The sequence below is a fragment of the Oncorhynchus gorbuscha genome, linkage group LG18 (assembly GCF_021184085.1).
Source record: "Oncorhynchus gorbuscha isolate QuinsamMale2020 ecotype Even-year linkage group LG18, OgorEven_v1.0, whole genome shotgun sequence".
Taxonomy (NCBI): domain Eukaryota; kingdom Metazoa; phylum Chordata; class Actinopteri; order Salmoniformes; family Salmonidae; genus Oncorhynchus; species Oncorhynchus gorbuscha.
The window spans coordinates 64,749,262-64,775,094 of NC_060190.1; the positions used below are offsets into that span (position 1 = coordinate 64,749,262).

The 25,833-nt window shown below is 44.4% G+C and overlaps 1 protein-coding gene across 2 annotated transcripts; it reads right to left on the minus strand.

Moving 5' to 3' along the window:
- Nucleotides 1-2,375: 2,375 nt before the first annotated feature.
- LOC124003556 (membrane metallo-endopeptidase-like 1) lies at nucleotides 2,376-24,302 on the minus strand. 2 transcript variants are annotated; one of them, XM_046311905.1, is made up of 24 exons: nucleotides 24,167-24,302; nucleotides 19,221-19,515; nucleotides 18,678-18,722; nucleotides 18,295-18,354; nucleotides 17,970-18,131; nucleotides 17,721-17,801; nucleotides 17,469-17,564; nucleotides 14,838-14,956; nucleotides 14,649-14,714; nucleotides 14,414-14,548; nucleotides 14,041-14,130; nucleotides 13,278-13,414; nucleotides 12,801-12,894; nucleotides 12,370-12,498; nucleotides 12,117-12,215; nucleotides 11,523-11,606; nucleotides 11,284-11,387; nucleotides 11,115-11,173; nucleotides 8,165-8,284; nucleotides 7,893-8,026; nucleotides 7,677-7,742; nucleotides 7,440-7,535; nucleotides 3,864-3,940; nucleotides 2,376-3,782 (listed from the first exon to the last, which is right to left on the minus strand). In XM_046311905.1, exons 2-24 carry the CDS (start codon nucleotides 19,375-19,377, stop codon nucleotides 3,683-3,685), a joined length of 2,310 nt encoding a protein of 769 aa, XP_046167861.1. In that variant the 5' UTR covers nucleotides 19,378-19,515; nucleotides 24,167-24,302; the 3' UTR covers nucleotides 2,376-3,682. The 2 variants fall into 2 exon arrangements, with proteins under 2 accessions (XP_046167861.1, XP_046167862.1); XM_046311906.1 differs by having other exon boundaries at nucleotides 19,221-19,396; nucleotides 24,167-24,285.
- Between the last annotated feature and the right edge of the window lie 1,531 nt (nucleotides 24,303-25,833).

A 25,833-nucleotide genomic window follows, 5' to 3' on the forward strand; every position in this document is an offset into this window, starting at 1 on the left:
TGCTGCTTGTCAATCAACATTGAAACAGTCCTGGCCCTGACTGGCACCTATCTAATGAGAAGCCATTTCCCCAGTGTCCATCTGTCCATCTGTGTCATCATGAGACCCCTTATAGTGGTTAGTTAACATGCTCCCGACAGTCCTCATACATGCTACAGCACACAGCCTTTCCATATCTAGGCCACTGATCAATGGCAGTGATCAAGAGGTACCACTTCACCCTCACCTCCACTTGTGGAGTTTCCAGTGTCTTTATTCATACCTACATTACACCTTGTGTGTGTGTGTGTGTGTGTGTGTGGGTGGGGGGTTGTAATATCAAGTGTAAATCACAAAAATAAATGAAATTAAAATCATTTTTGTACAAATTTTGAAAATGTGCTGTCTGTCCTGGAAACCGTTGTGCAACATCTCGTAGTAATCTCTGAAATGTTGGCATTTTAGACAGCCAAGTCAGACCATGGAAGATAATAGGCTATAAAAGGAACTGCTACACACAGTATCCCATTTCAGTAGAATACTTTATTCTATTTAATTCCTCCATTTCTTGCACACCCAATATGGAAAGAGGGATCCAGATGCAAAAGTAACAGATGTTTTGTCTCTTTGTACATTTAAAAAATATATATATAATGTAGGGAGGAGAAATGGAGGAAAGAGACATGATTCCCCTGTTTAGGGCCCAGTGTGTATGTAGAGGTTTCCTTCCTCTGTACAGATAATGTCTTGTTTTACAGGTGGGACACCATGCAGCTGAGGCATGACTACACATTCCTCATTAAGTCACTAGCTAGTCCAAACCCATGACTCTATTACGGGATGTTGGGATCAGTTTTCAGTTCTTTTTTTCTATGCAAAAAACCTAAAGCATTGTATACACTTAGACTTCTCTGTGCACCTTTTTGAAATGTACCTCTCTAAATGTTCCTTTCTGACCATATCCTCATAAGGCCCAATGCTCTGAGATAAGGAACACTGGTTGATCAAATGTTTATCTCTGAAATGTAACACAAGACATACAGTAATTAAAATCACTTAGTTTCAACTTACAGTTGTGACCGTGTATTGAGTATCTATCATAAATAAGATACTGATCAATCCGTGGCAGATCATCACTATAACTCTCAAAGAAAACAGTGTTAGCCTAGCAAGTCTTTTAAGCTACTTTCCAAGCAATTACATATTTGTAGATTTCACATTTATATACACTACCATTCAAACGTTTGGGGTCAATTGGAAATGTCCTTATTTTTGAAAGAAAATGACATTTTTTGTCCATTAAAATAACATAAAATTGATCATAAATACAGTGTAGACATTGTTAATGTTGTAAATGACTATTATAGCTGGAAACGGCAGATTTATTATGGAATATCTACATCGGCGTTCAGAGGCCCATTATCAACCATCATTCCTGTGTTCCAAATGCACGTTGTGTTAGCTAATCCAAGTTGATAATTTTAAAAGGATAATTGATCATTAGAAAAGCCTTTTGCGATTATGTTAGCACAGCTGAAAACTGTTGTTCTGATTAAAGAAGCAATAAAACTGGCCTTCTTTAGACTAGTTGAGTATCTGGAGCATCAGCATTTGTGGGTTCGATTACAGGCTCAAACTGGCCACAAACAAATAACTTTCTTCTGAAACTTGTCAGTCTATTCTTGTCCTGAGAAATGAAGGCTATTCCATGCGAGAAATTGCCAAGAAACTGAAGAGCTCGTACAACGCTGTGTACTACACAGCATTGGGGCAGCAGGTAGCCTAGTGGTTAGAGCGTTGGGCCAGTAACTGAAAGGCTTCTTTAAATAGTACCCGCAAAACACCAGTCTCAAAGTCAACAGTGAAGAGGCGACTCTGAGATGCTGGCCTTCTAGGCAGAGTTCCAAAGAAAAAGCCTTATCTCAGACTGACCAATAAAACATTAAGAAGGGCAAAAGAACACAGACACTGGACAGAAGAACTCTGCCTAGAAGGCCAGCATCCCGGAGTCTCCTGTTCACTGTCGACGTTGAGACTTGTGTTTTGCGAGTACTATTTCCTTAAGCTGCCAGTTGAGGACTTGTGAGGTGTCTGTTTCTCAAACTAGACACTCTAATGTACTTGTCCTCTTGCTCAGTTGTGCACTGGGGCCTCCCACTCCTCCTTCTATTCTAGTTAAAGACAGTTTGCGCTGTTCTGTGATGGGAGTAGAACACAGCGTTGTACGAGATCTTCAGTTTCTTGGCAATTTCTCGAATGGAATAGCTTTCATTTCTCAGAACAAGAATAGACTGACGAGTTTCAGAAGAAAGTATATATATTTTTTAATCTGCTGTTTCCAGTTACAATAGTCATTTACAACTTTAACAATGTCTACACTGTATTTCTGATCCATTTATTGTTTTTTTAATAGACAAAAATTGTGATTTTCTTTCAAAAACGAGGACGTTTCTAAGTGACTCCAAACTTTTGAACGGTAGTGTATGTTTTAGCAAAAAATTTAAGCCATCCTTTTTAGATTTTCTAAATGTTCATATAAGATTAAAGCTGCAAATGTTTAACAGTCTGTCTTCAGGTAAATTGCTTTATTTCAAAGAGTGACGTAGCCAAGCCAGCTCTAGTTCACTGCTGCTCTACATTTTCTCACAGAGCCTTTATTCATTTCGTAGTCACACTGTAATGAGAAACTTCCCACTGGGCACAGACGTCAATTCAACGTCTATTCTACGTTGGGTCCACGTAATTTCATCGTGGGTAAAACGTTGATTCAACCAGTGTGTTATTATTCACTTTACCTCTTGCTTCGTGGAAAAATGTCTTGAAAAACAAATGTTTCATATCAGACAGGATCGTACAAGGCAACACGGTGCCTAAAGATACTCGGCGCACATAGATTTAAGCCACTAAATATGTGGGCTTCAAAGCGCTGTGGATTTGCCACCCGAATGACTTGACAAAAAGCAGAAAGAGTTGTTTAGGAAATTCTTCAAAAAGTCAGTTAAAGCATTTAAAGCCAGCTCGGCTGAAACCTATTCTACAAAATCGTAGGAATTTCCTACATTTCCCCGACTATTCATGTATCAACTGACCACCCACAGTGGAGCTTCAGATTGAAGTACACTCTTAGAGAAAAAAGGTTCTGGATAGAACCAATAAGGGATCTCTGCTTGCTTCATATATGGTAACCTTATTCTTATTCACTGAACTAAAATGTAGAACCCTATATGGATCCAATTTGGTTCAGTGAAGGACAACCCCTAAAGGCTCTATATAGAACCTTTAGGGGTGCCATAAATGAAGCAATTATAGAAACCTTTTTTGGTTCTACCCAGAATCTTTTTTCCTGAGAGTGTATACAACAAAACCACAAGTAAAACTGTTCACCCACAGACAACATCTTCAAGCTGAGTAGCCATCTAAGCACATACTCCTTGCAAGTGTTTTTCCTGTCTAATTATAGTTTTAATCTGCTTCAAGTGGTGATACTAGGGTGTAGTTTGGTCAGTTATCCAGTCCATATATAAACTGTATTCTGCATTTACACACTGTTAAAACACTTGTGTAAATATCTATTATCTTCTGCCATGTAAATCTATCAGACATACTCTAAGGCAGGATGCCTCTGTGGTAGTTAAGCATGTTCTTTTGTTCAGTTGCCCCAGTCAAGAAATAATTAACAAGAGTAGAAGAAGGCAGGACCTGGCTACCACACCCGACATTTTATCTCAGGGTTCATGGGAGTACCCGGTTTGCACTGGAATGCCTCTGAGAATGCTCCAAAATTCTGTAGGGAGCCGAGCACCCTGTGAGAGAAGATAAAGAGTGTTAACATATTAATGACAGAAAATAGGTTGGAATAGCCTAACACTACAGTTGGTCGTTACCTGTATTCCAGGGGACTGTGGGAGTCCGTTTTGATGGACTGGCTGGCATATTCAGGCCGATAGGCACCACACCATACCTGGAGGAGGAAGATGTATCACTAATTCATGAATTAAATTTTGACACAATAACAGCAGATACAGTATTACTGTGCCCATAACACATTTATTTTCTCAACTACACCTGTTCGTATTTTACAAGTGAAGATATTTTGGGACTGAATATAAACCATAAAATTACGAAGAACATGACATGACAGAGAGAACACCTTAAGGGGTACTAAGTATTTTTCCCAAGGCGCTGTTCGACAGCCCAACTGAATAATCCCAGCAGGGATTATGCTTGACCTTAGCTTTGACCTGGTTTTGGATGAAGACTGTCAAACACTAGTCTGGCTTTGTTCTGGCCTTGTTTTCCCTGGCACAGTACCGCAGTGGTCTTTATTTTGGAAAATTATTCTGGACCCCTAGGTAGGTAGCTTGATATAATGATCTGGAGTAGTTTTAAACCCCTTGGTCCAACTGTTTATTACTTGAAACCCAAGTATTTAGGAAAATATACAGTTTTGGGGCTTTTGCTGTCAGTGGTCTCTACACCAGCGTTTCTCAATGGTCCGTGAACAGCAGTGGAGGAAGGGTGGTAATATACACTATATATACACACAAAACTATGTGGACACCCCTTCAAATTAGGGGATTTGGCTATACAACTGTCAGCAACACCTGTTGCTGACAGTTGTATAAAATCGAGCACACAGACATTAAATCTCCATAGGAAAACATTGGCAGTAGAAGAGTCCAGCTTTTTTCCATCTACGTAACATTGCAAAAATCAGAAACTTTCTGTCCAAAAATGATGCAGAAAAATTAATCCATGTTTTTGTTACTTCTAGGTTAGACTACTGCAATGCTCTACTTTCCGGCTACCTGGATAAAGCACTAAATAAACTTCAGTTAGTGCTAAATACGGCTGCTAGAATCCTGACTAGAACCAAAAAATTGGATCATATTACTCCAGTGCTAGCCTCCCTACACTGGCTTCCTGTCAAGGCAAGGGCTGATTTCAAGGTTTTACTGCTAACCTACAAAGCATTACATGGGCTTGCTCCTACCTATCTCTCTGATTTGGTCCTGCCGTACATACCTACACGTACGCTACGGTCACAAGACGCAGGCCTCCTAATTGTCCCTAGAATTTCTAAGCAAACAGCTGGAGGCAGGGCTTTCTCCTATAGAGCTCCATTTTTATGGAATGTTCTGCCTACGTATGTGAGAGACGCAAACTCGGTCTCAACCTTTAAGTCTTTACTGAAGACTCATCTCTTCAGTGGGTCATATGATTGAGTGTAGTCTGGCCCAGGAGTGTGAAGGTGAACGGAAAGGCTCTGGAGCAACGAACCACCCTTGCTGTCTCTGCCTGGCCGGTTCCCCTCTTTCCACCGGGATTCTCTGCCTCTAACCCTATTTCAATGGCTGAGTCACTGGATTACTGGTGCTCTTTCATGCTGCCCCTTGGAGGAGTATGTAACTTGAGTGGGTTGAGTCACTGATGTGATCTTCCTGTCTGGGTTGGTGCCCCCCCCTCGGGTTGTGCGGTGGCGGAGATCTTTGTGGGCTATACTCGGCCTCGTCTCAGGATGGTAAGTTGGTGGTTGAAGATATCCCTCTAGTGGTGTGGGGGCTGTGCTTTGGCAAATTGGGTGGGGTTATATCCTTCCTGTTCGGCCCTATCCGGGGTTATCATCGGATGGGGCCACAGTGTCTCCTGACACCTCCTGTCTCAGCCTCCAGTATTTATGCTGCAGTAGTTTACGTGTCGTGGGGCTAGGGTCAGTTTGTTATGTCTGGAGTACTTCTCCTGTCTTATCCGGTGTCCTGTGTGAATTTAAGTATGCTCTCTCTAATTCTCTCTTTCTTTCTCTCTCTCGGAGGACCTGAGCCCTAGGACCATGCCTCAGGACTACCTGGCATGATGACTCCTTGCTGTCCCCAGACCACCTGGCCGTGCTGCTGCTCCAGTTTCAACTGTTCTGTCTGTGATTATTATTATTTGACCATGCTGGTCATTTATGAACATTTGAACATCTTGGCCATGTTCTGCTATAATTTCCACCTGGCACAGCCAGAAGAGGACTGGCCACCCCTCATAGCCTGGTTCCTCTCTAGGTTTCTTCCTAGGTTTTGGCCTTTCTAGGGAGTTTTTCCTAGCCACCGTGCTTCTACACCTGCATTGCTTGCTGTTTGGGGATTTAGGCTGGGTTTCTGTACAACACTTTGAGATATCAGCTGATGTACGAAGAGCTTTATAAATACATTTGATTTGATTTGACTTGAATGGCCTTACTGAAGAGCTCAGTGACTTTCAACGTGGCACCGTCATAGGATGCCACCTTTCCAACAAGTCAGTTTGTCAAATTTCTGTTCTGCTAGAGCTGCCCCGGTCAACTGTAAGTGCTGTTATTGTGAAGTGGAAACATCTAGGAGCAACAACAGCTCAGTTGCGAAGTGATAGGCCACACAAGACCACAGAACAGGACCGGTGAAAATCTTCTGTCCTCGGTTGCAACACTCACTAGTTCCAAACTGCCTCTTGAAATAACGTCAGCACAAGATCTGTTCGTCAGGAGCTTCATGAAATGGGTTTCCATGGCTGAGCAGCCTCACACAAGCCTAAGATCACTATGCCAATGTCAGTGTTGGCTGGAGTGGTGTAAAGCTCACTGCCATTGGACACTGGAGCAGTAGAAATATGGTCTCTCGAGTGTTGAATCACGCTTCATCATCTGGCAGTCCGACGGACAAATCTGGGTTTGGCGGATGCCAGGAGAACGCTACCTGCCCCAATGCATAATGCTAAATGTAAAGTTTGGTGGAGGAGGAATAATGATCTGGGGCTGTGTTTCATGGTTTGGGCTAGGCCCTTTAGTTCCAGTGAAGGGAAATCTTAACGCTACAGCATACAATTACATTCTAGACGATTCTGTGCATCCAACTTTGTGGATCGCTGACTGCGAGTCAGGCCTAATCGTCCAACATCAGTGCCCGACCTCCCTAATGCTCTTGTGTCTGAATGGACGAAAGTCCCGCAGCAATGTTCCAACAGCTAGTGGAAAGCCTTCCCAGAAGAGTGGAGGCTGTTATTGCAGCAAATGGGGGATCAACTCCATATTAATGCCCATGAGTTTTGAATGAGATGTTCGACGAGCAGTTGTCCAAGACGAGCAGTTGTCCGACTTACATGTCGTGTAGGTTTTAGGTCCCTGATGCAATAAAGGTTGAGAAACAGTGGTCTACTCCAGACAATTCAATTTATTAAAGGGATGCTTTGAGATTTTGTCAATGAGGCCCTTTATCTACTTCCCCATAGCCAGAGGAACAAGTGGTTACCATTTCTATGCTAGTAGATACCCATAGACCTCCAGTCATTGTGCCAACACTAGTAAGAATTGGCTCCCAAAATACCTCTAACTTCCTTCTTACTGGACACAGATACATAAAAATGGTATCCACAAGGGAATGTAGATAAAGGGACTCATTGCCAAAATCCCGAAGTATCACTTTAAAGTGGTGTTTACTCACTTGGGCAAAGTTAAGAAAGAAAAGTTGTTTGTGGTCCATGTCCAGACCAGGTAAACGATGCTCTTCACCTTCTCTCTCCATCCACTTCATGTAGGCCTGACCACAAACACACAAAAACATTCAAATGTCAAATATAATTAGATACTATTTAATCTGAAATCCATTTGTGTTAGAGAGTGGTTCATTGTGTTTTCATTGTGTTGTGTGGGTTGAATGGGTTTTGTGAGGGTGTCACACCTTATAGGCTTGCCGAACTCCTCCGTTGTCAGCGATGTTCTCCCCCAAAGTGCTAATTCCACTGACCTGGGGTCACGCAGAGACAGTCATTAACACACTCACAAAAAATCATTCATTGTCAATAATATTTTCTAGTGAAGCTAAAATTAAGTATTAGTCAGTAAACATAAATAAATGTTTGATTTTCCTATCCTTCTGCTACAATGGGAAACTCACATTTTGTCCGCCTGCGAGTTTCCAGTTGAAGTTGCCATATTGTTGCACCATGCATTGTGATTGGTCCTTGAAGTGCTCAGCAGAATAATTACTCCACCAGTTAAGCATGTTACCATCCTTATCAAAATTACGGCCTGTTTTTAAAGATAAAACGTGGAATCAATTGTGATGCAGTCTCATTTAAATGTTCCTATTAATTAATACTCTATACTAATCATGACTGTGCAACACATTGGACACAAACATGGACAGTGATATGAGGACTGCCTCACCATTGTCATCAAAACCATGGGTGATCTCGTGTCCAATGACCATCCCTATTCCTCCAAAGTTCAGGGCCTGGAGCTGCTGCTTACTGAAGAAAGGAGGCTGCAGGATACCTGCAGGGAATACTAGGATAAAGAACAGAGAGAAATGGACAGAGAACAGATCAGGCCAAATGAACAAAGAGAGTCTATCATTTTGCAACCTTAGGAGCAAGCCAATTTAACAGAATGTCAGCTTCATATCTGACTAATCATCACTGCACATTACCAGTCCATGTGTTTGCGGCATTGTCTGAGTGGAATTCATTGTGGCTTGCGCCCCAACCCCATCTCTTTTAGCCACAAAGCCTGTGTGCACTGGAGCCTGAAACTAGATCCATTCTATCAACAGCGGAAAGCATTACCGCCAGTCATTATTCTCAATGAGGTTAAAGTGGCAGTGAGACAGAACACCGGTGCAAGCGGCAGAGAGGGCTCACATACAGAGAGGGCTCACATACAGAGAGGGCTCACATACAGAGAGGGCTCACATACAGAGAGGGCTCACATACAGAGAGGGCTCACATACAGAGAGGGCTCACATACAGAGAGGGGTCACATACAGAGAGGGCTCACATACAGAGAGGGCTCACATACAGAGAGGGGTCACATACAGAGAGGGCTCACACCTACAGAGAGGGCTCACATACAGAGAGGGCTCACATACAGAGAGGGCTCACATACAGAGAGGGCTCACATAGAGAGAGGGCTCACATACAGAGAGGGCTCACATACAGAGAGGGCTCACATACAGAGAGGGCTCACATACATTTACATTTACATTTAAGTCATTTAGCAGACGCTCTTATCCAGAGCGACTTACAAATTGGTGCATTCACCTACAGAGAGGGCTCACATACAGAGAGGGCTCACACCTACAGAGAGGGCTCACACCTACAGCGAGGGGTCACATACAGAGAGGGCTTACATACAGAGAGGGCTCACACCTACAGAGAGGGCTCACACCTACAGAGAGGGGTCACATACAGAGAGGGCTCGCATACAGAGAGGGCTCACATACAGAAAGGGCTCACATACAGAGAGGGCTCACATACAGAGAGGGGTCACATACAGAGAGGGCTCACATACAGAGAGGGCTCACATACAGAGAGGGCTCACATAGACAGAGGGCTCACATACAGAGAGGGCTCACATACAGAGGGCTCACATACAGAGAGGGCTCACATAGAGAGAGGGCTCACATTCAGAGAGGGCTCACATACAGAGTGGGCTCACATACAGAGAGGGGTCACATACAGAGAGGGGTCACATACAGAGAGGGCTCACATACAGAGAGGGCTCACATACAGAGAGTGCTCACACCTACAGAGAGGGCTCATACCTACAGAGGGCTCATACCTACAGAGGGCTCATACCTACAAAGAGGGCTCATACCAACAGAGAGGGCTCATACCTACAGAGGGCTCATACCTACAAAGAGGGATCATGCCTACAGAGAGGGCTCATACCTACAGAGAAGGCTCATACCTACAGAGAAGGCTCATACCTAGAGAGAGGGTTGATACCTACAGAGAGGGTTCATACCTACAGAGAGGGCTCATACCTACAGAAAAGGCTCATACCTACAGAGGGCTCATACCTACAGAGAAGGCTCATACCTACAGAGAAGGCTCATACCTACAGAGAAGGCTCATACCTAAAGAGAAGGCTCATACCTACAGAGAGGGTTCATACCTAAAGAGAGGGCTCATACCTACAGAGAAGGCTCATACCTACAGAGAAGGCTCATACCTACAGAGAAGGCTCATACCTACAGAGAGGGCTCATACCTATAGAGAGGGCTCATACCTACAGAGAAGGCTCATACCTACAGAGACGGCTCATACCTACAGAGAGGGCTCATACCTACAGAGAGGGCTCATTTCTACAGAGAGGGCTCATACCTAGAGAAAGGGCCCATACCTAGAGAGAGGGCTCATACCTAGAGAGAGGGCTCATATCTATAGAGAGGGCTCATACCTACAGAGAAGGCTCATACCTACAAAGAGGGCTCATACCTACAGAGAAGGCTCACATACCTACAGAAAAGACTCATACATATGGGCTCATAAGACAGTTAAATAGCTAACAGAATAGCTTTGAGACTATTTTCGCACTGTGTCTATGGACGCTCACAGGACTCTACACACTCACTCAAACTGACATTCCAAAGCACACATATAAACTCTACACACACGCACTCACATACAGTCACCATTTCCAATGCTGCTTCTTTAAATCTCATATCCTGATGCCTAGTCACCTTACCTCTATACATGTCTATGGTATTGGAACTGACTTCTTACTTTTTTTATTCATATTTTAAATGTTTCATTTATTATTATTTTTAGTGGTATATTGATATTTATTACTGTATTATTGGGTTTGAAGCTTTCAAGAAAGGAATTTCACTGTACTTCTGCATGTAACTTTAAAAGATGAAACTTCACACAGCATAGCACTCACATCAGAGCAAAACCATAATAGTCACCAGGTGGTCTGTCTGTCAGCTTCCAGTAAGACTACAAATAGACCCAAAGGAATGGCTTGAAGAGTTGTGTAATATTTCACTATTGTTCAGGGGAAGAAATGTTCAATGTAATGTTTAATGTTCTGTATGTAACACAATATTATTACAACCAAATGCAAACGAGTCCCTATTAAAAATACATCCCTTTTATCTGCTCCAGTTCGCTGCCAGCATAATGCATTCACATCATTTCTTAAATCAGGAGTTGACTGTTTTTCAATCATTCAAGAACTTGTAAGAAATAAATCCTTTGCTAGTATAGAAACAAATACTGTAGTCACAATTATTGTTAATAAGGGATATCCTTAAGTCAGGATTGGCCGGCGATAGATAACTTCAGATGGATGACGAAAGATGCAGCCAGTGTGTTGGCTGTTGTCCTCTTACCTATCTGGTTTCTGTTTGGTGAGTAGAAAGCATTGACCACAGCAGCACCAATGATCCACCTAGAAAAAAACACTAGAATATAGATCTCACCATTTAAGAGGGAATGTGGAATGTGTACATGTGTTTATGTTCACGTGTGTCTATGTGAGGCTAAATGGATGTATCTTACATGTCTGGGTTGACCGGCTCTCTCAGCTTCTTCAAACTCTTGTGTGCTTCAGCCTGCAGGTTCTCAAGGATGTTCTCAAAGTAGTTCTCCTCGCTAAAGTTCAACTGCAGACAGAGACCAGATCATCAGAAAAAATCTAGACGACAATTTGTACATCCATTTCACTCTGAAAAGGAGGATTTATCATAATCCTTTGAGGCCCAAAGGAGCTAATGTGTAGACAGGTCTCACAGACATACATGGGCATACTCCTGGTCAAGCTTCAGATTGCTCTCTTCCAGAATGTGGTCAGGATAGCCAATATGCTCCTTAATGGCCATGGCCTGTAACATAGAGCAATAGAACAGTCAGCTGGTAAGTTCTTTCTTTTACATATTCAAAACACTGATGATGTACAGGTAACTGCCAAAATAATGGAAACACTTGAGTAAATGAGGGATACAAAGTATATTGAAAGCAGGTGCTTCCACACAGGTGTGGTTTCAGAGTTAATTAAGCAATTAACATCATGCTTAGGGTAATGTATAAAAATGCTGTGCAGGCCATTATTTTGGCTACCATGGCCATGCCCCTATAGGATGATAATGTCCCCATCCACAAGGCACAAGTGGACACAATGGTTTGATGAGCATGAAAACAATGTAAACCATATGACATGGCTGTCTCAGTCACCAGAACTCAACCCAATTGAACAGTTATGGGAGAATCTGGAGCGGCACCTGAGTGTGTTTGCCAAGGTGCTTTGAAGCTGGTGGTGGCCCAACACCCTATTAAGACACTTTATGAATTTGTTTCTATTATTTTGCAGCTAGCTGTACATTGTATGTTTGTACCTTCTCTCTTGCTTTTTCCTTAGACTGGTCATCCATCCAGCTCAACTCCTCTAGTGTCTCCACGTACGCTTCCTGGATCTTACTGATGAGGTCACTAACCTGCCCACACAAAGAGATAATATATTCAGTTACAGGGAAAGCAAACACAAACACACACACAAAGTGCAGACTAAACTGCTGTAGTGACAGTGATTATAGAAGCCGGAGCAGATTTTCCTGTTTTGTCTGCATCCTGTCTACAGGAGTGACTCACCATGCGTTTACTCTCGCCAGCAAAGGATTCTCGCACATACAGAGCCCCCACTGCATTCTCCATGCTGCCCTGGACGTAACGCACACAGTCTCTCCACCGCGCCTCCTCTACTGTCGTCCCATACAGGGCCTGACCACACAGACAGACCGTCAAAGTTGCCACACGTTTATACATGAATGAGCTTTTCAATGTGTCTGTTTCTAAGGGCTCATTAAATCTGTATCGTTGAAGTGTTACAGATTGCGCAACATACATTTTAAGGTAATTTCCAATTCAGCCGACATATGCCTGCAGCGTTTACCGTGAATGCATTCTTCGCTATCGCGGGAACATTGCCTTTCAATTTCAATCACAATGTAATGCTGAATTTCCACGATATGGATTGAATGGAGCCCTAAGGGTGCTCCTAGATGCTCATATCTCTGTCTCACCTTTCTATAGTGGGCCCTGGCATCTTTGAAGCGGCGACTAAGGCTGCTGACTCTCTCCATGACAACCTGCCAGGTGAGGTAGTTCTGCATGGTTCTGGAGGAGGAGACATTTCACCCAATAATGTCCCTCAATCACTCAACCAATGGATATACTGTACGTGACACACAGCGCTAGATGATGCAACCACAAATCTACACTTAGAAAAAAGGTTTCCAAAAGGGTTCTTCGGCTGTCCCCATAAGATAACCATTTTTGGTTCCAGGTAGAACCCTTTTGGTTTCTTTTTAGAACCCTCTGGGGAAAGGGTTTTACATGGAACCCAACAGAGTTCTGCCTGAAGCCGAATAAGCATTTTTTTTATAGGTTTTAGATGACACCTTTTTGTTCTAAGAGTGTACCGTTCTGCATGACTCACATGATGAATCACAGTAGATGAAATATTGATAGAGGCACATTTGAACATCATCAGCTCTGACCTGACAGTGTGTTTGGAGAGCACGTTGTTCATCTTATCCAGGTAAGGGGAGCTATAGACCACCACCTCCTCTTCCAGCTGTACCTTCACAGCCACGCTGGACAACACACCACGCACAAACCTTGTCCAGTTAAAACCCTGGAAGAAATAGCATTGTTTTTGTTAGTAATATTAGTCTGAGGCTTGCTCTGCAATCTACAAGTGCATTTTGTAGCCATCTTAACCTAACAACTAGCGACCTGGTCAAGAAGCTCTGACCTCTTGGCGTAATGGCTAAGGTGTTGGGTTGACAGTGGCTGGACCCAGGTTTGAGTCCCGGGCGAGGCAACCCTCTACTACATTGGTGTCAGAAGTAGGATGGTGCCTGTGAGGCCATCGGAAAGGGGTGTACATGTGAGGGACTTGGTATAGAGAAGCGTGGGAACACGCTCTCTCGGCGGAAGGGGGTAATGTAACAACCTTAATGTATGCACTCTGGATAAGAGCGTCTGCTAAATGACTCAAACGCAAACCAACAAGATCATCAAGGGGTTTGGACCTGTTAGCGTAACGGTTAAGGTGTTGGCTTGACAGTCAAGAAAGAACCGGGCTCGAATCCCAATCGTGGCTACCCCCCCGAATTCGCTACAATATATATATATATATATATATATATATATATATATATATACAGTATAAAACATTGTCTACTTTATATAGAAAATGCCATTAGATTTAGGTCTCAAGTCGTATCCACTTGAAATCACTAGAGTTGAAGCACTTACGTTGAGATTAAAGGACTCCTGCAGCTCAGTCAGGGTCATCTTTTTGTAGAGAATCGTGACATCCTGTCGCTCCTCTGCAGGGGATGTGGCCTTTGACATGACAAGACAGAAAGCATAGGCCTACAGTCATGTCTGATGCATTGAAATGTAAGGTGACAAACACTGTGATTAGCCATAATGTTGATCGATTCAAGTTTTTAACATGCAGATGACATGTAGTACAGTATAGTTGATTTCATCCGACTCTATTAGATGTTTCTTGTTGAAGACTAATTCATTTAATAAGAGGAGATAAATCCACCTCATTTGTGTTCTTGTCTCTTTTTAACTGTTGTCACAGTTCCGGTTCCTATTGTGACAGGCCGGCACTCACATTTGCAATATCTGTTTCCAGCTCCAGCACTTGCACCATCTCTTCGACCACACGATCATCTTCCTGGGTCAAGTTCCTGTCTTCCCGGGCAATTCTCGCCATGGAAACCATGAACTGCAGGTAGGCCTCTCGAACCTAAAGAGCCACATGACACATACATGCAAAGATGACCTTGTCTTTTCCAGTGCAATGACATTAACAGTACATTAATACACAATACTGTTTATGAAAGTACCCTTTTGTAGTTTCCATCATTGAAGTAATACTCTCTGGATGGCATTCCTAGTCCTGGCTGGTCAATCTGTAAAATAAAAACAGACTTGTTAGTTTTCGTACCACCCAATCAGAATGGGGGGAGATTTCATTTTTAAAAAACGCAAGCACTGAACTATTGGAACATTGCGTATTCAAACACTGTCCTTACGTAGATGATGTGGCGCCGGGAGTCGCGGTCATCAGTCCACACATACATATCCAGCAGGACCTTCTTGTGGTAACGAGAGATGAGGGTGGCTAGAGTGTCCTCCAGGCTCCAGGCCTCCTCTGGGATAAAACAATTAAACAATTAAACATAAATACAGTACCAGTCAAAAGTTTGGATACAGCTACTCATTCAAGGGAGTTTCAATTTCTACATTATAGAATAACAGTGAATACATCAAAACTATGAAATAACACCTATGGAATCATGTAGTAACTAAAATAGTGTTAAACAAATCCAAATACACTACCGGTCAAAGGTTTTAGAACACCAACTCATTAAAGGGTTTTTCTAGATTGTTTTACTATTTTCTAGATTGTAGAATAATAGTGAAGATATCAAAACTATGAAATAACACATATAGAAGCATTTAGTAACCAAAAAAGTGTTAAACAAATCAAAATATATTTTATATTTGAGATTCTTCAAAGTAGCCACCCTTTGCCTTGATGACAGCTTTGCACACTCTCTGTATTCTGTCAACCAGCTTCACCTGGAATGCTTTTCCAACAGTCTTGAAGGAGTTCCCTCATATGCTGAGCACTTGTTGGCAGCTTTTCCTTCACTCTGCGGTCCAACTCATCCCAAAACATTTCAATTGGGTTGAGGTCAGGTGATTGTGGCAGTCAGGTCATCTGGTGCAGCACTCCATCACTCTCCTTCTTGGTCAAATAGCCCTTACACTGCCTGGAGATGTGTGGGTCATTGTCCTGTTGAAAAACAAATTATAGTGGGACTAAGTGAAAACCAGATGGGATGGCGTGTCGCTGCAGACTGCTGTGCTAGCCATGCTGGGTAAGTTTACCTTGAATTCTAACACAGACAGTGTCACCAGAAAAGCCCCCCCCCCCACTCCATCACACCTCCTCCTCCATGCTTCACGGTGGGAACCGCACATGTGGAGATCATCCATTCACCTACTCCGCATCTCACAAAGACACAGCAGTTGGAACCAAAAATCTCACATTTGGACTCATCAGACCAAAGGACAGATTTCCACCGGTCTAATGTCCATTGCTCGTGTTTCTTGGCCCAAGCAAGTGTCTTCTTATTATTGGTGTCCTTTAGTAGTGGTTTCTTTGCCACTACTAAAGTAGTAATTCGACCGTGAAGGACTGATTTATGCAGTCTCCTTTGAACAGTTGATGTTGAGATGTGTCTGTTAGTTGAACTCTGTGAAGCATTTATTTGGCTGCAATCTGAGGTGCAGTTAACTCTAATGAATGTATTCTCTGCAGCCAAGGTAACTCTGGGTCTTCCATTCCTGTGGTGGTCCTCATGAGAGCCAGTTTCATCATAGCACTTGATGGATTTTGCGACTGCACTTGAATAAACATTCAATGTTCTTGAAATTTTCCACATTGACTGACCTTCATGTCTTAATGATGGACTGTTGTTTCTCTTTGCTTATTTGAGCTGCTCTTGCCATAATATGGACTTGGTACATATTAGGGCTATGTTCTGTATACCACCCCTACCTTATTGCAAAACAACTGATTGGCTGAAATGCATTAAGAAGGAAAGACATTCCACAAATGAACTTTTAACAAGGCACACCTGTTAATTGAAATGCATTCCAGGTGATTACCTCATGAAGCTGGTTGAGAGAATTCCAAGAGTGTGTAAAGCTGTCATCAATGCAAAGGGTGGCTACTTTGAAGAATCTCAAATAAAAAATATATTTTGATTTGTTTAACACTTTTTTGGTTACTACATGATTCCATATGTGTTATTTCATAGTTTTGATGTCTTCAATATTATTCTACAATGTAAAAAACAAGAAAAATAAAGAAAAACCCTTAAATGAGTAGGTGTGTCCAAAAGTTTGACTGGTTGTGTACATTAAATCTAACATTCAACATCTGGTTGGCAGAGATTAGACTGACTACCTCTCACACAGCCAAGTTTAGATGGCCACTGCCACACAATTTACAGTGCAGTCATAAATCTGTCTGTGCAGATGCACTTCCACATTGTAAATTCTGTTTGAGAACCTACATTTAATTACACTGGCGGCAGTCAGGTTTAGGGCAGAGAAAAGCGGTCTATTTTAAGAATCAGTCACAGTCCTAATTGGGAAGCTGCCCACTCAACACATCCACCTCCCTGTCACTACACCTGACTGCCCTTCAGTAGAGCCAGGGGGGCCCGCCTGGATGACCATGTCACATGTCACTCACAATCATATCACTCATCATTTCAGTTGGTGGACGTGGGACCAGAAATCCCCACAACAATAGTAAACTAACAAATATTGGACCAACTGGGGACTTTTTGTTAGTCGCCACAAAGTCAAATGCTATTTCTAGGGCGTTTAGGGTTAAGGTTAGAATTAGTGTTAGGGTTAGAATTACGTTTAGGAGCTAGGGTTAGTTTTAGGTTCAGAGTTAGGAGCTAGGGTTAGGTTTAGGGTTAAGGTTAGGTTTTGGGGTTACGGTTAGGGTTAAGGTGAAGGTTAGGGTTACGATTAGGGTTAGGTTTTGGGTTAGTGGTCAGAGAAAATAGGATTTTGAATGGGACTGAATTGTGTGTCCCCACATGGTAAGTTATACAACACTGTGTGTGTATCAGTACCAGTAGTGCTGTTCCAGTCCTCTGAGGCAGCAGGCCAGTCTCCTATGCTGTCAATGAGAAGCATGAGTGGCTGGGAGTCGCGCTGCTCTATCAGAGCTGCAGAAGACAACACGACACTATTAGCAACACACTGTCAGTCAATCTTACATACAGTACTGTTAATGACTGTTACAGAGTATACAGCTGATTCCGAGACCAAACGTCTGTGGAATAATGTTAGTTTGGAGTTTGGTTGAGAGGAGCCCTACTCACTCTCATTCATGCAGGAGCTGTAGAGAGTTTTGGCCTTCTTGAAGGCGTCACGGTCCTGATCACTCTCAGTCTCAAAAACTCCTGTGCGACGACCAACAGAAACAAAAATGTACCTCATTCAGTCTAGTGATGTGATCTAACACAGAAAGTAGATTTGATCCTGTAAAAAACACCGTATCTGAGCATAGGTCTCTTTTCCCGCACAATGGCTGACCCTGAGGTTCCTATGGAAACATGTCGCTGTCTGACCTTTGAGCACAATCTCCAGTCTGTCTCTGAGGATGTCGAAGACACTGTGACGGGAGCTGGTCTCTGGGATGACATGACGCTCCAGCCAGCCCCCACAAGCATATTGGTAGAAGTTCTGACACGGCTCCACCGTCGCATCCATGTTCTGCAAGAGACGAGCGGCTGTGGAGGATAAAGTCAGCGGAGGACGGATAGGGGACAATGTGAATAACAGAGAAGGAAAGGGAATATTATGATGCAGTTATCTGTTATGTTGATATAAAATTGAGTGATGAGTTTTGTTTTTCGAGGACGGACAACCCCATACGCAGGCGGAACTGCTCACCTGCTGTGACGCACTCGGGAGTTGTGCAAACATTGCTGGGGCCAGAACGATACTTCTGCCCTGAAAACATCAACAACAAAAAAATAAGATTATCATTCCTGGCAGAGAGTAGGAATTTATTTGCAGCAGCATCAAGGGATTTTAGATTTCTCTGGCAAATCCTTGTTTGATACTGTCTGTCTGTCTTTCTGTCTTTCTGTCTGTCTGTCTGGTCTCTGAAATGGCTGTGTCAGCAATGACTCTGTTCTCTCGCTTTTGTCCGACACTGCTGATGAGGCAGCAGAGGGAATTAAAAGGGGATCATTCTCTGTCCAGTTTACATCGTACCGTATCCTATAACATATAAACACATACAGTATTTCAACTCAAGTGTCAAGACTCACCCTCAGTGACTGAGCTCCTTGACACACCAGGTCTATTGGACCGCTCTGCATTGGAGATGAAAAGACACTAAAAACACTTGTTCAGAGCAGGTACTGTACCCAGTACACACAGGAGGCTGCTGGCACCTTAATTGGGGAGGACGGGCTCTTGGTAATGGCTGGAGCATGGTTTCCATGTGTTTGATGCCATTCCATTTGCTCAGTTCCAGCCATTATTATGAGCCGTCCTCCCCACAGCAACCTCCACTGCTAGTACAGTAGGCTAGAACTCGTTGCCTAATTGTATTCTGACAATTGGTTGCCTATTTATGTCTCAATAGATTTCACAAAACACTCTGGGATAGTTGTCAAAAGATGCTGATAACATTTTCTGTTACTCTCCCATTTGAATAACCTACTGCTTGAATGTGCTTTCAAACAATACAAATCATAACATAAAACACCTGAAACATCACACATGGTATTTCTTCAGTCATTACCAGTGAGGTGAGTGTAATTAGTGGAGGTCAAACTCTATTTTTATTGTAACTGGGTTGAGCCTACCTCTCAGAGCCGATGTGTAGAGGACTATCAGTCCAGCTAGGGCACAGCTGACCAGCAGCAACAGCACAGACAGCCCAATCTCTGCAACAGTCCAACGACGCTTCCCTGGTTTGGTAGATTTTTCCATGATGTCCATTTGGCTTTCGGATTTGCCCATTCTCAGCTCTCCGGGCACTCTGGAAAAGTAGTGTGGAGAGTGACAGGAACGGGATACAGCCAGAGAGCGTGCGGTGCGTCCCTGTGTGTGAGTGGGCTGTGTAAACTGATGCAGTGCAACGCCTGTCGCTCAAGTGACCTAGAGCGAGTGAGAAAAACATAGTTGAACCTATGATTTATCTCTTCTCCATATGAAAGTGTCTCCTTTCTATGCTAACAGTCTAATAAATCACACACTTCCACAGTTCCATTACTGGCAACATTGTAATGAAATTATTTTGCGTGTCAAATACATGGTGTTCCTTTGACTGCTGCTGTGATGTGGTATTGAACCAGCCTTAGCTGACACTGCATGACAAATTGTGATCTCGGGTGGGGTACTTCGCTATTTTCTGAAAATTATGAGGTTGGGACATAGCGTAAGATTTGTTAAATTAGACTTGAGACATTTTTAGCCTTGCAAGTGGTCCTTTTAGGCGAAGGTTAGATATAAATTGGGTTTCTTACAGCATTTTTAATGGAATTATGCATTTGTGCATTTAGATTTTAAAAAATTATAGACCTAACTGAATAGGTGTAATGTGGCCCTTTATAATTCTACAGTTGGCTGTACACTTCTCTACAACATGCTTCCAGAACAATATTTCCTAATCATCACAATGTTTTATTTGAACACAATATTGCAAATGAGCATTTCTGGGGAACAAACCCTCAATTACTAATACCTTTCAGCATAACTTTGCATATATTCACTTATCGGCACTTGTTCCTCCTATACCAGCCTCCTCCTATACCAGACTCCTCCCATATCAGACTCCTCCAATAACAGCCTCCTCCAATACCAGCCTCCTCCAATACCAGCCTCCTCCAATACCAGCCTCCTCCAATACCAGCCTCCTCCAATACCAGCCTTCTCCTATACCAGCCTCCTCCAATACCAGCCTCCTCCAATACCAGGCTCCTCCCATACCAGCCTCCTCCAATACCAGCCTCCTCCCATACCAGCCTCCTCCAATACCAGCCTGCTCCTATACCAGCCTGCTCCTATACCAGTCTCCTCCAATACCAGCCTCCACCCATACCAGCCTCCTCCCATACCAGCCTCCTCCAATACCAGCCTGCTCCTATACCAGTCTCCTCCAATACCAGCCTCCACCCATACCAGTCTCCTCCAATACCAGCCTCCTCCAATACCAGCCTCCTCCCACACCAGCTTCTTCCCATACCAGCCTCCTCCAATACCAGCCTCCTCCAATACCAGCCTCCTCCCATACCAGCCTCCTCCCATACCAGCCTCCTCCAATACCAGCCTGCTCCCATACCAGCCTCCACCCATACCAGAATCCTCCAATGCCAGCCTCCTCCAATACCAGCCTCCTCCCATACCAGCCTCTTCCAATACCATTTCTCCTCCCATCCCACACCAGCCGCGGTCTCCTCCCCCATTCTCCTCCCACCGGCCTCCTCCCAGACACCAGCCTCCTCCAATACCAGGTCCTCCTCCCATACCATTCTCCTCCCATACACGCCTCCTCTCATACCAGACTCCTCCAATAACAGCCTCCTCCAATACCAGCCTCCTCCTATACCAGCCTCCTCCAATACCAGCCTCCTCCTATACCAGCCTCCTCCAATACCAGCCTCCCTCCAATACCAGACTCCTCCCAATACCAGCCTCCTCCACACCAGCCTCCTCCTCCTCCTATATTCTCCTAGCCTCCTCCAATACCAGCCTACCCTCCAATACCAGCCTCCTCCAATACAGACTCCTCCAATACCAGCCTCCTCCAATACCAGCCTCCTCCAATACCAGCCTCCTCCCATACCAGCCTCCTCCAATACCAGCCTCCTCCCATACCAGCCTCCTCCAATACCAGCGAAGGTTAGATATAAATTGGGTTTCTTACAGCATTTTTAATGGAATTATGCATTTGTGCATTTAGATTTTAAAAAATTATAGACCTAACTGAATAGGTGTAATGTGGCCCTTTATAATTCTACAGTTGGCTGTACACTTCTCTACAACATGCTTCCAGAACAATATTTCCTAATCATCACAATGTTTTATTTAAACACAATATTGCAAATGAGCATTTCTGGGGAACAAACCCTCAATTACTAATACCTTTCAGCATAACTTTGCATATATTCACTTATCGGCACTTGTTCCTCCTATACCAGCCTCCTCCTATACCAGACTCCTCCCATATCAGACTCCTCCAATACCAGCCTCCTCCAATACCAGCCTCCTCCAATACCAGCCTCCTCCAATACCAGCCTTCTCCTATACCAGCCTCCTCCAATACCAGCCTCCTCCAATACCAGCCTCCTCCCATACCAGCCTCCTCCAATACCAGCCTCCTCCCATACCAGCCTCCTCCAATACCAGCCTGCTCCCATACCAGCCTCCACCCATACCAGAATCCTCCAATGCCAGCCTCCTCCAATACCAGCCTCCTCCCATACCAGCCTCTTCCAATACCATTCTCCTCCCATACCGCCTCCTCCCACACCGGCCTCCTCCCACACCAGCCTCCTCCAATACCGGTCTCCTCCCATACCATTCTCCTCCCATACACGCCTCCTCCAATACCAGTCTCCTCCAATACGAGCCTCCTCTGATACCAGCCTCCTCCAATACCAGCCTCCTCCCTTACAAGCCTCCTCCCACATAACATTCTCCTCCCATACAAGCCTCCTCCAATACCAGCCTGTTGCACACTTTCTCCAGATGACTTCTATTAGGAGTGACAGGAGGCAGGGCTGTAAATAAGAGGTTCATGTCGCTGTGCCCCAGTAACTCCTCTTGATGGATACTCATGGGCACATGTCTGGCACTGCTGTGATGGACGACTGGGGGGAGAGAGGAGGGGGAGGATGGAGGGGAGGGAGGAGGGGAGGGAATATGGAGCATGGATGGGGGAGGATGGAAGGGAGGGAGTGAAGATGGAGGGGTAGAGGACGGGAGGATGGAGGGACAAGATGGAGGCGGGGGAGGATGGAGGGGAGGGAGGATGGAGGGGGAGGGAGGGAGGATGGAGGGGTAGAGGAGGGGAGGATGGAGGGGTAGAGGACGGGAGGATGGAGGGACAAGATGGAGGCGGGGGAGGATGGAGGGGAGGGAGGATGGAGGGGGAGGGAGGGAGGATGGAGGGGTAGAGGAGGGGAGGATGGAGGGGAGGGAATATGGAGGATGGATGGGGGAGGATGGAAGGGAAGGAGGGAAGATGGAGGGGTAGAGGATGGGAGGATGGAGGGACAAGATGGAGGCGGGGGAGGATGGAGGGGAGGGAGGATGGAGGGGGAGGGAGGGAGGATGGAGGGGTAGAGGAGGGGAGGATGGAGGGGAAGGAGGATGGAGGGGTAGAGGAGGGGAAGATGGAGGGGAGGATGGATGGATGCAGGGGAGGGAGGATGGAGGGGAGGATGGAGGAGATGGAGGATGGAGGGGTAGAGGAGAGGAGGCTGGAGGGGAGGATGGAGGGGTGGAGGGCTAGAGGAGGGGAGGATGGAGGGGAGGATGGAGGGCTAGATGAGGGGAGGATGGAGGGCTGATGAGGGGAGGATGGATGGGAGGATGGAGGGCTAGATGAGGTGAGGATGGAGGGGTGGAGGGCTAGATGAGGGGAGGATGGAGGGGTGGAGGGCTAGAGGAGGGGAGGATGGAGGGGGGGATGGAGGGGGAGGATGGCATACTGTTGTATGTTGGAGGAGCTGCAGGTCTTCACTGCCCATCTCTAATGGAAGCTGTCTGTCTCTATTTCAGAGCTGCGTGTCTCTGTTGCATTGGTCTGAAGCCGAAAAAGAAAGGAAATTCACAGGAGCACCACAATGCCTACTCCACCCATGCTCTACCAAGGTTTCGGTAATAATAACAATAATAAGTCATTGATATTTTTTATATATTTAGATATTGCATATTTGATATCTAATAGTGATCTGATTGTATTGTCATCAAGGACCTTTTTCTAAATCAGTTTTCTCACTAATGGTGGTGCTCATGTATGCATTCAGTTCCGTTGATAGAAGTATTACCCTCATAGGTCTTGTAGAATAGATTAGATTTAGTCATCTAGAAAAGAGTCCTTCTATTTAGGCCATGAGCCATGAGACTTGAGCACCATGCGCAGCGTTTCACTTAGTGAATGAGAGCAATGATGCAGTGTTATGGTGTGGATCTGTATGTGTCAAAAGGAAACCTTTGGGTGGAAAATGTAATGGATTAAAATGTTCCTTTCTCATTAGTTTGGATGACATGTTCGGTGATTGGTACCGTAGCTACTTCTCTAAACTCTCAACTCTGTGCCAGTGTGTCAGGTCACCAGTGTGAACAGTGTATGAATAGTCTAATATACTCACATCTACACATATTGCTTGTTTATAACTGTATAATTACATAGAAAATTTAACATTGGAATATTTAAACTATTTTGAATTATTGTCTAGTAGTTTGCTAAAATGGCATTTCAGGTGGCGTTGGAGGTATTTGTTGGATGCACAAACATAGCATTCATGGTCGAAATAATCCATATGGTAGTCGACACGCACGATACAGTTTTCATTCAAAATAGAACAGAAAAGTGTTTTCTGACTGGGAGCAAAATGAGACATATATTTTGTAATCTAAATTAAATGACCAGCAAAGATCTTACAAATGATACTCCAGTTTAAATCCTATGAAAAGCTGAAGCTATAGCAGCTATGAAGGTATACCTGTGTATGAACCTGTCCTGGTACAAGGTGTTCAGAGGTGTGTAGTGAGGGAGTGCCTGTGAGGCAGTGCTCCTTACCTGTATCTGGTCAGTAGAACTCCCTGAGACGTCCCTTACAGCAGGCTGTATTTCCCAGACACCCCTACTGAGCTGTCACCCAGAGCTGGTGTGTGGAGAAATGAGGCTGTGGAACTGGATACTGGAGAGATACTATCTGGTCCAGTTCGCAGCTCAGGGAGTGTGTGTGTGAGAGAGAGAGAGACAGAGTGAGAGAGTGAGAGAGTGAGTGAGATAGAGTGGGGGGGTGAAAGAGTGAGAGATGGAGGGAGGGGAGGGGTATAGGGAGAGATGGTAGCAGGCTGCCAGTGAGATAGTGAGAGTGATAATAAGAAATCCTGAGGAGAAGAAGATTGTTGGGAGGGGGACAGAGAGAGAGAGAGAGAGAGAGAGAGAGAGAGAGAGAGAGAGAGAGAGAGAGAGAGAGAGAGAGAGAGAGAGAGAGAGAGAGAGAGATAATGAGAGAGAGAGAGAGAGAGAGAGCATGACAGACAGACAGACAGACAGACAGACAGACAGACAGACAGACAGACAGACAGACAGACAGACAGACAGACAGACAGACAGACAGACAGACAGACAGACAGACAGACAGACAGACAGACAGACAGACAGACAGACAGACAGGCAGACAGACAGACAGACAGACAGACAGGCAGACAGACAGACAGACAGATAGACAGAGAGAGAGAGAGAGAGAGAGAGAGAGAGAGAAAGGAGAGCGAGAAGCAGAAGAGGGGATAGGAAGATCGCAGTAGGCATCAGTTTCCTCCTCAGTGTTTCATTTTCTCACAGAGGTTTCTATTGAAGGTTCCCAGCTGCTGAGTGAATCAGTGAAAAGGACAAAGGGATGCTGAGAGACGGGAAGCTGCCTGGGAGAGCAACTGGAGAAAAGCATGGCTTACAGGAATCTGCAGAGGGAGTATAGGGAATGTAATGTAGGGAACGTAATATTGTCTCTTTCGTGTCCCAGGTGGAATGAGCAGGTTAAAACCATGTTGCCCCTCTCATGGCTCTACCCTCCAGCCCCAGCCCCAGCCCCAGGGAGGGCACTACTGCTTGGGGGAAGTTAGTTAGCTGCTGCCTGGTGCCACTGCTGGCTGAGACATGAACCCTGCCCTGGTGTCAGATTGAAATGGCATGGCGCCCAGGCTCATTATCAGGCTGATTAACCACAGTAATGAACTGATATTAGAGAAATAGCTGGTCACAGTGTCTCCCACTAACATCCTTCTTCATTCACAAGGTGGCTGCATAGTGCATATGGCTGGGGAGTGTGAAACAGACAGAGGGCTATAGGAACTAAATGTATGAGATTTCACAGCAATATTTGTATTCCATTCCATTAGAAATGGGTCCTTGTGTCAAATATTCTATTGTAAGGCCCTGAGCATGGGAAATCAAGTTTAGAAAATTAGCTCATAATTCTGGAGCTAAACTAATCATTTAGTTGGAGGGAATGTTGTTCCTATAACTTAGAAATGATTCAACCCCCAAGTGACAGAACCATCTATAGCTACATGAATAAATACCATTGATAGCTAAACTGAAACTCTCAGAGGGATGATGGGCTCTATGCATTCAAGAATTTATTGAAATATGATGGTCTCTTTTCGCTGAGATTTCCTGAACAGTCTTGATTTCAGATTCAGCGGGTTGCTTTTAAATATTGAAGTTCCCCAGTTTTC